Source organism: Mobula birostris, chromosome 20, assembly GCF_030028105.1.
Source record: "Mobula birostris isolate sMobBir1 chromosome 20, sMobBir1.hap1, whole genome shotgun sequence".
Lineage (NCBI taxonomy): Eukaryota > Metazoa > Chordata > Chondrichthyes > Myliobatiformes > Myliobatidae > Mobula > Mobula birostris.
This window is the reverse complement of record NC_092389.1, coordinates 28514792-28528848: the sequence shown is the minus strand read 5'-3', so window position 1 is coordinate 28528848 and position 14057 is coordinate 28514792. Positions and strand designations below refer to the sequence as shown.

The window sequence follows — 14057 nt, the reverse complement described above, 5'->3', positions numbered from 1 at the left end:
GGCTCTAAAAATAAACTGGGAAATTATAGGCCAGTGAGCCTGACATCAGTAGTGACTTATTAGGAAGTATTCTAAGGGACCAGATATAAGTATTTGGATAGACATGGACTGATTAAGAATAGTCAGCATGGCTTTGTATGTGGTAGGTCTTGTCTAACCAATCTTGAGTTTTTTTTGAGGAAGTTACCAGAAAAGTTGAAGGCAAGGCAGTGGATGTTGTCTACATGGACTTTAGCAAGGTAGTTGACAAGGTCCCACATGGGAGGTTGGTCAAGAAGGTCCGGTTGCTGAGCGTTCAAGATGAGGTAGTAAATTGGATTAGACATTGGCTTTGTGGAAGAAGTCAGAGAGTGTTAGTAGAAGACTGGAGGCCTGTGTCCTAAATCAAAGTATTGAGTACAGGAGACAGGATGTTATGTTTAAGTTGTACAAGCTGTTGGTGAGGCCTAATTTGGAGTATCATGTGCAATTTTGGTCACCTACCAACAGGAAAGACGCAAAGGAGGTTGAAAGAGTACAGAGAAAATTTACAAGGATGTTGCTGGGACTGGAGGACCTGAATTGTAAGGGAAGATGGAATAGGTTAGGACTTTATTCCTTGGAACATAGAAGATTGAGGGGAGATTTGATAGAAGTATACAAAATTGAGGGGTATAGATCAGCGGTCCCCAACCACCGGGCCGCAAAGCATGTGCTACCGGGCCGTGAGGAAACAATACAAGTCAGCTGCACCTTTGCTCATTCCCTGTTACGCACTGTTGAACTTGAACACAGGGTTTCCAACTGTCCCGTATTAGCTGGGACATCCCGTATATTGGGCTAAATTGGTTTGTCCCTGACGGGACTGGCCTTGTCCCATATTTCCCCTGCTAAGGTAGAGCGTACCTATGAAACCTTTCATGCCGAAATGGCGTAAAGCGAAGAAGCAATTACCATTAATTTATATGGGAAAAAATTTTCAGCGTTCGCAGACCCAAAAAATTACCTACCAAATAACACATAAAACCTAAAATAACACTAACATATAGTAAAAGCAAGAATGATATAAATACACAGCCTATATAAAGTAGAAATAACGTACATACAGTATAGTCAGGAAGATTAAGCCAAAACCGATTTGTGGAAAAAAAATCGGCACATCACGCATGCGCAAGTCCTTCTCGGGGTAAACACAAGTGTCCCGTATTTGACTGCTACTTTTGTCTCTTATTTGGGAGTGAGAAAGTTGGCAACCTTAACTGTAAAAGACATGCTGAGGGTAAGTTTAACCCTACTTGAACACACCCCCCACCCTTCCCCCGGTCAGCCGGTCCGCCAGAATATTGTCAATATTGAACTAGTCTGCGGTGCAAAAAAGGTTGGGGACCCCTGGTATAGATAGTGTAAATGCAAGCAGGCTTTTCCCACTGAGATTGGGTGGGACTAGAGGTCATGGGTTAAGGGTGAAAGGTGAAAAGTTTAAGGGGAACATGAGGGGAAACTTGTGTGGAACGAACTGCCAGCACAATTTGTGCATGCAAGCTCAAGTAGGCAGCTTAAATGGTTCTGTACTGTATTTTTCTATGACTAATAATTATGCAACAACTGCCCTCAGCATCCTTTACCTAATGAAGTGTGATCATTCAGTTTGTATAGAAAGGCCGGCAGTGAGGATGATGCTCACTAAGCTGTACCAGTGAATATAAACTTTATAGTGGGCTGTTGAGATATTAGAATTCCTGCTCCCTAGAACCAAACTCTCTGCAGCAAATTCTACCAACCTTGAAATAAAACACACAAAACAAAGTATAGCTGAGTCCAGTTGAACCCTTTATTTGACCACTGTAGAACTTAAGTCACTGTAATGTTTTGGTCACTCACCACCAATCATTCATTTCAGACAGATTGTTGCAGACAGGAAGCAACATATAAACAAACTGTTTTCTTCCTTTATTCCCAAACTAGTGTATATAAAAAAAATACAGCTCTTCTTCACAGGACAAGGCCTCAGTGCTGCTTTCACTCATGGCTGGCTGCTTTGTTTCTTTTATGTTCTTGAGAGACCGCGATTATCCAAATCTTTCACCTGCGAAGGGGTGGTAAGACAATTGGCAGAGTAAGTGTGCTGAGCATTAGAGGCAATCTTCCACCATTTGCAAAAGGCTAGCTTATTAAAAAGAAATCGGGGACTGTGAATAAGGGGATTTAGAATTCTTTACCTAGAAACAGGTATAAATGTAGAATTCTTACAAGTAGTTCACATGAACAGTACAGTTGTATTTAAGAGGAAACAGGTTAAGCAAGAGAAGAACAGTATTTTAGGGTGATGTAAAGGTGGCAGCTAATATAGAGCAGAAGGACTAGTAGGACTAGTGTTCTGAAGATTCAAAATCCCACAATAAATTGAAACCACAGGAATACCTCATTTCTACTTTCAGCACTCACCTTGTATATACGGACCAGCCAGTGCTCCGTAGTGTATGCCTCTTCCAGAACATCAAGCTCAAAGTCTTTGTTGCCAATCTCAGCATTCCTCACTCTGTCATATCCAGGTGGGCGTTCTGTGGGAAAGACAATGTCTTGCTAGTTAACATCTCAATGTAGACTGTCCATTGCTGGTTTCAACACAGATCCTAGCATGGGGGACCACAAAGGTACTTTTATCCCGACCTTCAGAAAACGCTGTGAAACTGTATATCAGGCACACCATTAGAACAAAGGTATTACTGAACAAAAGCCAGATCGGTCTAGAACCTTTTCCATGACAACATTACCAATGTGGATACCTCTGATTCATTTTCAGATTTCACCCTACTCCTCTATCAGCATCATGTTTCAGGGCTTTAATTATGCCAGGAGGTACACTAGATTTATTTTATTATCTGCTCTGATGTGACTTTTCACACAGGTGCATTTCAGATGTTTTTCTTTTTTCATAATCACAGGTTTCTCTTTACCACAGTTGTCAGGGCTCTCAACCACATCTCTACATCACACTGTTTTTCTCTCATGTCCTCTCCTCTTAGCCACAAGGCAGACGGATTCTCCTTGTCTGTATATTGCATTCCACCAATATAGCATATGATATTCTATATCTTGCTATATAATACAGCAAAAATTAGTGGGAAGCTAGAAGGACAGGGATGCACTTAAAGATCACCAGAAGGCAACTACAAAAGCAATAAGGAGAGAAAAGATGAAATATGAAGGTAAGGTAGCCAATAATATAAGAGGATACTTAAAGTATATAAAAGTAAAAACGAGGTGAGAGTGGATATTTCCTCAATTTCAACATTTAAGAGAAGTTTGGATAATACATGGATGATAGAGGTATTGGAGGGCTATGGCCCCAGTGCAGGTCAGTGGGAGTAGGCAGTTTAAATGGTTTGGCATGGACTAGATGGGCCAAAGGGCCTGTTTCTGTGCTGTACTTTTTCTATGACTATCGTGGATAGAAGGTTGGCTGACTAGCAGGAGACAGAGTGAGAATAAGGGGTGCTGTTACTGTTTGGCTGCCAGTGACGAGTAGTGTTCTACTGGGGTCAGTGATGGGACCATTTTTTTCATGTTATATGTCAGTGATTTGGATGATGGAATTGACGGCTTTGTGGTCAAGTTTCAGATGATATAAAGATAGGTGAAGAGGCAGGTAGTGTTCAGGATGCAGGGAGTCTGCAGAAGGGCAGATTCAGAAAATGTGCAAAAAGGTGGCAAATGGAATACAGGTTTCCCCCGCTATCCGAAGGTAGAGCGTTCCTATGAAATGGTTCGTAAGCCGGAATGTCGTAAAGTGAATGCAACACTTTCATCACCATCGTCCAATGTTTTCTGTTTCAGCTGTTAAACCAATTTCCCCCGGGATCAATAAAGTATGACTATGACTATAAGCTTATTAAAAAGAGTGACTGATTCCTCCTTAAGTACAAACGTTTGTATAAGAAAACTTAACGGAACACCATGCTTTGTACACCCATCAATCCACTCAAGCAATAGACTTTCCATTTTATCCATCACTGGATGCCGACTAAGAGAGACCACTTTGCTACGAGCAGAACCAACAGTAACATCGGCAGCTTTCAAAATTCTTTCTCTCTGCGTATAAACAGAGCGAATGGTGGATGCAGGCAAGTTCAACGCGCGGACAATGTCCTTACTTCGTTCACCACGATCGAAATGCTTAATTATGTCTAGTTTTATGCTAAGTGTAACACCCTTATGAGCTCTTTTAGGCTTTTCCGATACCTTCGAACTCATCTTGCTAACGGATGAACAAAATAAATCGAGTTTAAGCAATGGCGGCTAGAATGCAGTTCCGGGGGAGGAGCTTGGCTGTTTGGGCGCGCACTGCTTTTTCTCGTAACAGTGAAAACACCTTCTGTTAGCGAAAACGGGTAACTAATGTAGGTCTTTCAGAACAGTGAGGTGTCATAAAGCAAACGTTTGGAAAATTGTGGCCACCTGCATAGCGTAGAGGTCATGCACTTTGGCAGAAGGAATAAAGGCGTAGACTATTTTCTAAATGGGGAGAAAATTCAAAAATCAGAGGGGCAAAGGGACTTGGGAGAGCTTGCACAGGATTCCCTAAAGGTTAACTTGCAAGTTGATTTAGTGAATATTGGAAGGCCGAGATATAGTGGAGGAGTCTAGGACCAAAAGGGCACAGCCTCAGAATAGAGGGACTTCCCTTTAGAACAGATATGAGGAGGAATTTCTTTAGCTAGATGGTGGTGAATCTGTGGAATTCATTGCTACAGATGGCTGTGGAGGCCACCTCATTGGGCATGTTTAAAGTGGAAGTTGATAGGTTATTGATTAGTAATGGTGTCAAAGGATAATGGGAGAAGACAGGAGAATGGGGCTGAGCAGTATAATAAATCAATCATGATGGAATGGCCTATTTCTGCCCCCGTGTGTTATGTTCTAAGCCTCTATATTCAGTTCATCCAGCATAACTTCCACTACCTGCATTCAGAATTTCCATTGGAGAATCTTCCTCTGAAGAGATCATTCCCTCAGTAATTCCCACATTGTTGCCTGTCTTCTGCCTACGTTCCAACAATGTGCAATGCAAACAGGAGGAATGACACCTCATCTTAAAATCAAATACTTCAGGCAACAATTTTTTCCTCTCTCTACAGTGAAGACAGTATGATTGCTTCAATTTCCCTCACTTCTTTTTAACAGTCATTATCTTGCCAACTTTAGTCTCTACCGTATGAAAGGCATTTCCTCTGTCCTCTCCACAGCTCATATTTCCACTTCTGATGAAGGGCCTCTGATCTGGAACACTTTCTTTCTCCATTCATACTGCCTGACTTGCTGAATGCTTTGACACTGTACAGCTTTTGTTCTCTACTTTGGAGTCTTGTTGGAGTTGTAATATTGTGATCATCTGGTGATGATGGGTAAAATAAACTAAGCTGTTATAAACACAGGCAACTGGAACCATCAGAGATGATGCTGTGGTCTGCATGGACCAGTTAGGCCAAAGGCTTGATTCCATGTGGTATTAACTCTACGATCAGCATCAGACTGCAAAGGCCTGCCTTGCTCCTCCACTTGTGGTAACCTTGGCTTAGTGATCTCCACTCCCACTGTTACAATTCCCCATTCCTGCTGTATATAATTACTCCAGGATAAAAGCAGAAAGCAAAGGAACTCAGCATCTATGGAAGAAAATGAAAGGACACCCTTCATCTGGACTGAAAAATTGTTGGGTAGGGTGGGGGGGGGGGGGGGAGAGATAGCCAGTAAAGAGATGAAGAGGATGTGAAGCAAAATCTGGCAAGTGATAGGTGGATCTAATTGAAGAGGCGTGATAGCTCAAGGGAAGAAAGGGCTGCAGATGATGGAATCTGATAGAGGAAGGTGGAGCAGGGAATCAACTAAGGGAGGCAGAGAGGACACGTCAGAACAGAGGCACAGTGAGAGGAGAATGTAGGTGATGGGCAGATGGAGTGGGTGGAGGAGGGAAAAGACAAAGGGAGGACCACACCCATGTCGACTTTCATTCCCTCTACCGATACTGCCTTATCTGCTGAGTTCCTCGAGCAGTTAGTTTTTTGCTCCAGATCCCAGCATTATCATCCTCTTGTGTCCCCTTCACTGCAGTACAGCAGTGAGGTACTAGCACATAGCTAGAGGTGCTATCTCTCTTATAAAACACTGAAGACAGAGCCTGTCTGATTTCATGCAGTGGATAGAAAAGATCCTACACAACATCGTAAACAACATCATGGGATAATCCAACCAACATTTACAGCTTAAAATAACATCACTTAACTAGTTATTGGTAATTTTCTTTAATTTTACAGAATCTTAGCACAATTTGCATTGATGACTGTGTTTCAAATTCAATTGCTCATGGAACAAAACAGAAACTGCCGGAAACACTCAGCAGGGCAGGCAAGGGGTTTCCCATAGGAAACTTCAAAATCATTTCTCTGAACAGAGTTGCAGAATGACCTGCTGATTACCTCCGCCATTTCCTGTTTTTGTTTTAGATTTCTAGCATCAGTTTTTCCTTTTATATTTGACTGCCAAGATAACTGCAGTGTCAGATTAAGGACCTGACACGCTGGCAAGTCCATGGGACCCAACTTTGCATGTGTGCCAGGTTTGGTTTCTAAACTAACTTGTCTTGCTCAGACAAGTCAGGCTTAATTTTTACAACTGAGCAGATGCTGGGCAGCACAGTGACCTGGGTTCAATCCTGAACTCGACTGCTGTCTACGTGAACTCATAGTCTCCATCACTGTGCAACTTTCCCATGGGTGCTCCTGGTTCCCCCTCTGTCACAGGTGTTGGAGTTGGTGCATGGCAAATCACCCCTTGTGCACATGTGATTTTGTGGTAGAAGTGGAATCTGGAGAGTGTTGATGGGATTTTGGGTAGGATAAAATGGGATTAATGTAAACGGTTGCTTAATGGTGGTTGCAGTCTCAGTAGGCTGAAGGGCCTGTTTCCGATGCTGTGCAACTACAGCTCAGATCTATTAATTCTGTGCAGTGACACCACACTGATAATATACACTAAAACGCAAATGCTACTTGTACTCACTTGCTTCTGTGTAGACTTGACCAAAACGATAGTAACACATTTTGTACATCAGGCAGTTGAGCAGGATAGGAGAGCCCTCCCTATCCACACGGAACTCTCCTGTCGGGGTGTAGTAATCGTGTTCCTTAATGTGCCTGCCCGTGTCTGTGCTGCCTCCAATTCTCACCATCCACAGGAACTTGTTTATATCTGTGGGAGAATTCAAAGATATTAAATGGAGTTTAAAAACATTAGTTATGTTTCTTCAGAATCTCCAGTATAAATTCAACAACCATTTTAAGATAACTTGGAACATATTTTTGGAAATCCTTAGCAAAAATATTTACAAATATCCCGCTTTATTGCTTTAATAGCAGAGGATATTGCCAGGTAACCCAAAGTCTTCAACCTGTCAATCCCACCAAACAAACCTGTTGAAGGGGAACAATAGCCAGAGGGTGGTGAATCTGTGGAATTCATTGCCGCAGATAGCTGCGGAGGCCAAGTCATCGGGTGTCTTTACATCAGAGGTTGATAGGTTCTTTGTTAGTCAGGGTGTGGTAGTAAAGCCCTCCCAGCCATTGAGCATGAAACACTGTCATAGGAAAGCAGCATCCATCATCAGAGATCTCCACCACCCAGGTCATGCTCTCTTTTCACTGCTGCCATCAGGTAGAAGGTACAAGAGCCTCAGGACTCACACCAAAAGGGCATAATTAAGCTCAACTTCACTTGCCCCATTACTGAAATGTTCCCACAACCAATGATCTCTCTTTCAAGGACTCTTTATCTCATGTTTTCGTTTATTTATTGCTATTTATTTATATTTTCATTTGCATAGTTTATTGTCTTCTGCACTCCAGTTGATCTTTCATTGATCCTGTTATAGTTACTGTTCTATAGATTTGCTGAGTATGCCTACAACAAGATGAATCTCAGAGTTGTATATGGTGACATACACGTACTTTGATAATAAAATTTACTTTGAACAAAGGTTGCGGGATAATTAATCAGCCATGATGGAATGGCACAGCCAGATGGCCTAATTCTGCTCCTTTGTTTTATGGTCTTATCGTCTAACAGTCTTTAAAGCTTACAGCATGCGATGCTTGCCAGCAATAATGCCATCCTGGGATTGTGCAAAGCTAGGCAAAGGCTATACCCTTTTTGCCAGACATTTCTCTAAATTATTAGCTTTTATATTTAAGTCAGATTGTTTCTAGCGTAGATGTTGCTCCAGATTATGGGGAGACTCGAACAGATATATTGGACCAAGGCCTCTGCGAATGCAGAGGGCGAGCAAGCATTTTTTGTGTTTGAATGTTCTCTCTCTCTCTCTCTCTCTCTCCCTCCCTCAACACCGTGGGAGGATATTACCGAAGTTCTGCGATTTATGGATTAGACTGTGGACTCTTTCACCTTTGTTTTTCATATTCAGTGTTTTTGCCCATTCTTTCTTGTTGCCGTTTGGGACGAGTTGTTAGTTTTTTTTGTGCAGGTGGGAGTTGGGGTTTGATGTTTCTTTTGAGCAACTCCATGGTTTTCTTTGTTTCATGGCTATCTGGAGATGAATCTCAGAGTTGTATACTACATACATACTTTGATAATAAATTAACCTTTGAACCAGTTTCAGATCAGAATCTAATATAAAAGCAAGAGTAATGCCTGACATCAGTTCTCATGAAACCTGCCCCACAGCTGCAGGTCACCCAATTAATATACAGCAGTTTCTGTTTTTATTGTGGATGACAATTTGAAGTAATTCAACGACACTTACACCTTTTATGGATCTCCTGAAATCATGCAAATACAATATACTCAGTGGCCACTTTATTAGTTACAGCTGCTCATGAATGCAAATATCTAATCAGCCAGTCATGTGGCAGCAACTCAATGCATAAAACTATGCAGACACGGTCAAGAGGTTCGGTTGTTGTTTAGACCAAACATCAGATTGGGGGAAATTGTGATCTCAGTGACTTTAACCGTGGAATGATTGTCAGTGCCAGATGGGTGATTTGAGTATCTCAGAAACTGCTGATCTCCTGGGATTTTCATGCACAACAGTCTCTTGAGTTTACAGAGAATGGTGCAAAAACAAAAAAAAAGCACCCAGTGAGTGGCGGTTCTGTGGGCAGAAACACCTTGTTACTGAGGGAGGTCAGAGGAGAATGGCCAGACTGGTTCAAGCTGACAGGAAGGCGACAGTAACTCAAATAACCACGCTGGTGTGCGGAAGAGCATCTCTGAACAGACACACATTGAACCTGATGGGCTACAGCAGCAGAAGACCAGACAATACACTCAGTGGCTACTTTATTAGGTAGAGAAGGTAGCTACTAAAAGTGGCCATTGAGAGTAAATCCCAGCTACTTCCCTCTTTATAGCTGGTGCATCCCACCCTGCAATCTACACAGGTCAAGAGTTAGGCACCATAATGAGATATCTGGCACCCGAAGAAGGGCTATATAAACTTAGGCTCCTTTTCATGATATCTGTACAGTGGATCATAATAGACATCAAGTAAATTTAAGTGATATGATGCCCTCCATTACAAGGAAGCCCTGTGGGGAAGAGACAGGTAGGTGGAGCCAAGTCCATGGTCAGACCTTAATGAATGGCGGAGCAGGCTCAACGGGCTAGATGGCTGACTCCTGCTTCTATTTCTTATGTTCTTTTGTATGCCTATCGTGGATCTAATAGAGAATGACCATTAGAAAAAGATAATGGGACAACTGTGCAAAGAATGGTCATCATAACCTGCAGTGGAGACTGTTAACCATAATTAAATTTTAAAAGAAACCTCCATTAGCAAACTTCCACATTTAGATTCTTGGGCAATGTGCACGTGCAAACTGAAGTGCTGTCCTAATGCCTGTTTGTTCCAATTGTAGGAAATGACCTCAATCAGCAAAGTGTGAAATGAGCATCCATATATTTGTTAGCAGCATAACATGGAATACTGAAAAGCAAAAATGCCTTACCATCAGATGAATATCCCGTGAGGCCTCCAAAAATGACCAGAACATAGCTTACGTCCAGCTCCCTCATGATCTCATAGGCCTTCTCCTCTGGAGAAGCCATCGCCTAGAAGGGATGAATATGCTCAACGTTAATGGTACGTATCGACCCCAAGTTTGCTTCTCCTCATCCATGCAGCAGTCTGAGACAGTTATGTCTGAGCAAGGTCATCAGTGCTACCTCTCAGATTCAGGGACCTGAGTTTGATCTGATCTCCGGTGCTCTCCTGCATGGTGGTATGTGCTCCCTGTAACCTCATGGCTTCCTGCAGGGCGCTCCAAATGACTTCTGTATCAAAGGTGTACTAGTATGTTAACTGGCTTTGCTAAATTTCCCCTTTATTGTAGTAGGGTGGCAGGAAATTTTTTTTGGGGGGGGGGTGAATGGTGGATTTTTTGGGGGCAAGTGTGGTTTAATTCTCAGCCCTCAGGTTGGATGAGGTGAGTAGAGGGAATTGATTTAGGGAAATCTGAGGGAGAGGCTCTTCATTTAGAGGGTGGTGTGAGTGTGGAACAAGCTGCAAGCAGAGGTGGTTGATGCAGGCTCAATTTTAACATTTAAAGAGAGGTTTGTATAGGTACATGGATGAGAGGAGTTTAGTACGGTGCAGGTGGATGGGACTAGGCAGAAGACCAAGCCTGTATGGACTAGATGGGCCAAAGGCCCTGTTTCTTTGCTGATGTGCTCCGTCACTTTATTACTTTAAAAGTGTTGATAGGCATGAGAGAAAGAATAGGTCACAGAGAAATAAATGCAGCAATATCGATGGGAATGTAGAAAGCTGGCTGAATGGCCCCTTCTGCTATCATTTCCTATTGAATTCTCTGGAGTATTTTGGTATTTTGCACTGTGCTATGATCCGAGAATCACAGATTCACGGTACAACATTCACGATGCAACATTCCTTTTGCAGCATGCCGAAGTTGGACCACATCCTTCAGGAACAGTTATGTTTTCCTAATGCTATGCCAGATTTTCAATAACTCCAGCCAGGCCACTTCAACCTGCAGCCCAAGCAGCAACTCTTACTCTGATTTGCAAATAGCACCCTTCCACTTTCCAGGCTCTGAAGGTGCTCCGTGATATCCAACACTCTCTTCCTTCATTGTCACTCCTCTTCTGTAAACACAATGGGTTCAAAGGTCCTCGGTTGATGAAGTGCCCAATTCTTCTCCACCCCTGTCCTGCCATGAGGCTCAGTCCCACTTTTCACCCCAGCACCCTATTCTCAAGTTTAGCTTCAAACCCAACTTCATTCCCAGAAATATGTAATGTCCCTTTTGGGTCCATGAAAATTTTAGGCCACTGTCTCTCCCCTTTTAAAGTTTTCATTGCTCAAATTTGCATAATTTTAAAACTCATTACTGGTCCAGAATTTCACTCAATTTGAAAGTACATAGCACTTTAATAATAATGGACACTGGCAGGTGAGAGAAGGGCTAGGCTTTACATACTAAAACGGGTAGGCAAGCAACTTAGAAATGGATAGCTTAGCTTACTTCAGGAAAAGTTGAGTTCAGAGGCCACTGGTGAATCCTATGTCCATTTTGGAGATGACAAGGGAGGAGGTGGTAAGATAGAAAATGGCAACCCAGAGGCTTATACCTAATCATTTAATTGGAAGCTGATATCACCGCAAACTAAGAAAAAATTGAGGCATGAATTTCTGGTTCATTACAAGCAATGATTAATTTTTCAAACCAAAATTGATTATAAAAATACACCAGAATGAGGGCAACAAAATCATTTTAAATCTTCAGTCTATTCAGAAATTGCTGGCTGAAAAATTAGAGGTTTTAATCGAACAGCACAAATTCATTATAGAAAGCAGATATATAATCTTGCCTCTGAGCAATGAATTCTGTACATGAAGAACCTCTAGATACGAGAGATTTGAAGGTGCAGAAAATTCAGATTAAAGGAGAAACATTTGTATCTTTATTATATCTTTCAATCTCAGAACTTAAAAAACAGTGACTTGTAAGGCAGGACCATGGACTATATTTCCAGAGATCTATCACAAGCAGCAATTAGTCAGATTAAATAAATGTGACTCCAATAATATCTTTTCTGAATAGTGTCATGGGATCTAGGGATCCGAGGGTGAGAAGTCTATTCTGAAAAATGGTTTCTATGTAGCACTACTATGGTATTTCATTGCCGAATGAAACTAAATGATCAAGAACCTACAAGCGAATCACATCTGATGCTTTCTGCCCCAGGATACTGAGCTAACCACATAACAGATAAACTCAAGAGCTTCTGCAGATGCTGGAAACCCAGACTAACACACACAAAATGCTGGAGGAACTCAGTGGGCCAGTCAGCAAATATGGAAAGGAAAAAGAGTTGACGTTTTGGGCTGAGACCCTTCATCAGAACTGGCTGATCAGAACACAAATGCCTTTTGGACCCATGGAGAAAACTGAAATGTTGAGCTGTGCTTTCTATTATCAGAGAACTAGTTAATGATTCTAGCAAAGGGGAGAGAAAATTAATGAATTTGCAACTTTGATTTCTAGGAGATGCAATGCTTATTTTCAACACTAGAGGGAGGTCCAGAGTTGCATTGCTTAAAGAGAAAATACAAAAAAAACCAAAGAGACTACATTGGAAGCCAGTAAAATGTCATTTAGCTCGAAGGTCAGCCCAGATAGCACTTAAAAAAACATAAATCCCCTTCGAACTAAGTTGAATTTACATTTTACAAAGAGACCCACCTGCCCAACTCTGGAGATGTGAGTGTTATTCCAGGTATTGTTGTCTACCAGGATGGTTCGATTGGCCATTGCTGTGATTTGATAACCATAATCCCACCACGACATCACCTTGGCATCCTGAGAAAAAGGGGAAGATTTAAGCAAGCCAGCTCTGACAGGAAGCCAACCATTCCATTAGCTCAATACCAGTCTAACCGATGTGATACAACGTACCCTCCACAATACTACGGGAAGAACAAACATTTACACAGAGGAACTATTCCTACTGGTAATTCAAGCCTTCTCCTTATGAAACAGCCTCTCACCACTAACTGCAGCCATGTCAGCACCAGGGAGATGGAATAACACGTAATAATTAGGTAAATTTTGGAGAATTATGATCAGAATCAAAAAGCAAGCCCATCTTTAAAAAAAACACATTTGTTCTATTAACAATTCATTTCCATTTGGCCTGACAACATTAAGCAATGAAGTCACTTGCAGAGCAGAAACCAGGAAGGGATGACAGTTTCCCCTCACTGAAGGGAAACAATTTTTATTATACATCTGTTTTCGAGGGTCAATCACCAAATTCCCCATATTTATTGAATTCAGTTTCAAAATTTGCCAAAGGTGGGATTTGAACTAACAATCAAGGGTTTAGTTACAACACCATTATCATTAGGTTATATTCTACACAAAACACATTCTACAACAGCTAAATTGGAGACAACAAGTTTAAAGAGGAGACTATGGATTTCATAACACAGCAGCCCTTAGTCTGAAGGGGCTGCATGGCACCTCGTTTGTTCTGGAAGTATCAGTGACACAGACTCAGTGACCATACCTCCGGAGTATTGTGCCTGAGCCAGTAGTAAGCCTCCCTGAAGTCATCAAAGATTATCCTGCTTCCGTCACCTCCACGAGCAGACAGAACGATGGAGGGGGATGAGTACGCCTCACTGGTCACCCAGGTCGAATGAAAGGTGTAGGTAATTAGGAAGAAGGTCATCACAAGCACCATTCCACTTGCAACCTAAATCAGGGCAGATTACAGGCAGAGATGGTGAACATCCTTGTACTCTGGAAAACAATCACATCAATTGCTTACAATCATTGCAGACCCTCACCCTCATAATTCAATGTGCTCTCTTCCTTTGTTGAAGGCTGCAATTCATGTTGAGATAACGCCCAAAATGCTAGAAGCCCTGACTTAATGTACCTAATGATCATTCATGCCTGCTGTTCTGAACTCTCACCTAATCTCTCATTCCCTTAATATATGAATTAAAAATAATATAGTCTGTAAAAGAACCTCCA

General features: G+C 41.9%; 1 protein-coding gene across 2 annotated transcripts in view; it reads right to left on the bottom strand.

Annotated features, from left to right (window-relative positions):
• Nucleotides 1-1791: 1791 nt before the first annotated feature.
• stt3a (STT3 oligosaccharyltransferase complex catalytic subunit A) overlaps nucleotides 1792-14057 on the bottom strand; it is a 77572-nt gene continuing 65306 nt past the window's right edge. For both annotated transcript variants that reach the window (XM_072238392.1, XM_072238391.1), the window contains exons 13-18: nucleotides 13585-13773; nucleotides 12759-12875; nucleotides 10002-10104; nucleotides 7039-7227; nucleotides 2425-2540; nucleotides 1792-2065 (exon numbers count right to left, since the gene is read on the bottom strand). In XM_072238392.1, the coding sequence (XP_072094493.1) occupies nucleotides 2027-2065; nucleotides 2425-2540; nucleotides 7039-7227; nucleotides 10002-10104; nucleotides 12759-12875; nucleotides 13585-13773 (753 nt within the window). In that variant the 3' untranslated portion in view covers nucleotides 1792-2026. The remainder of the gene's footprint in view (nucleotides 2066-2424; nucleotides 2541-7038; nucleotides 7228-10001; nucleotides 10105-12758; nucleotides 12876-13584; nucleotides 13774-14057) is intronic.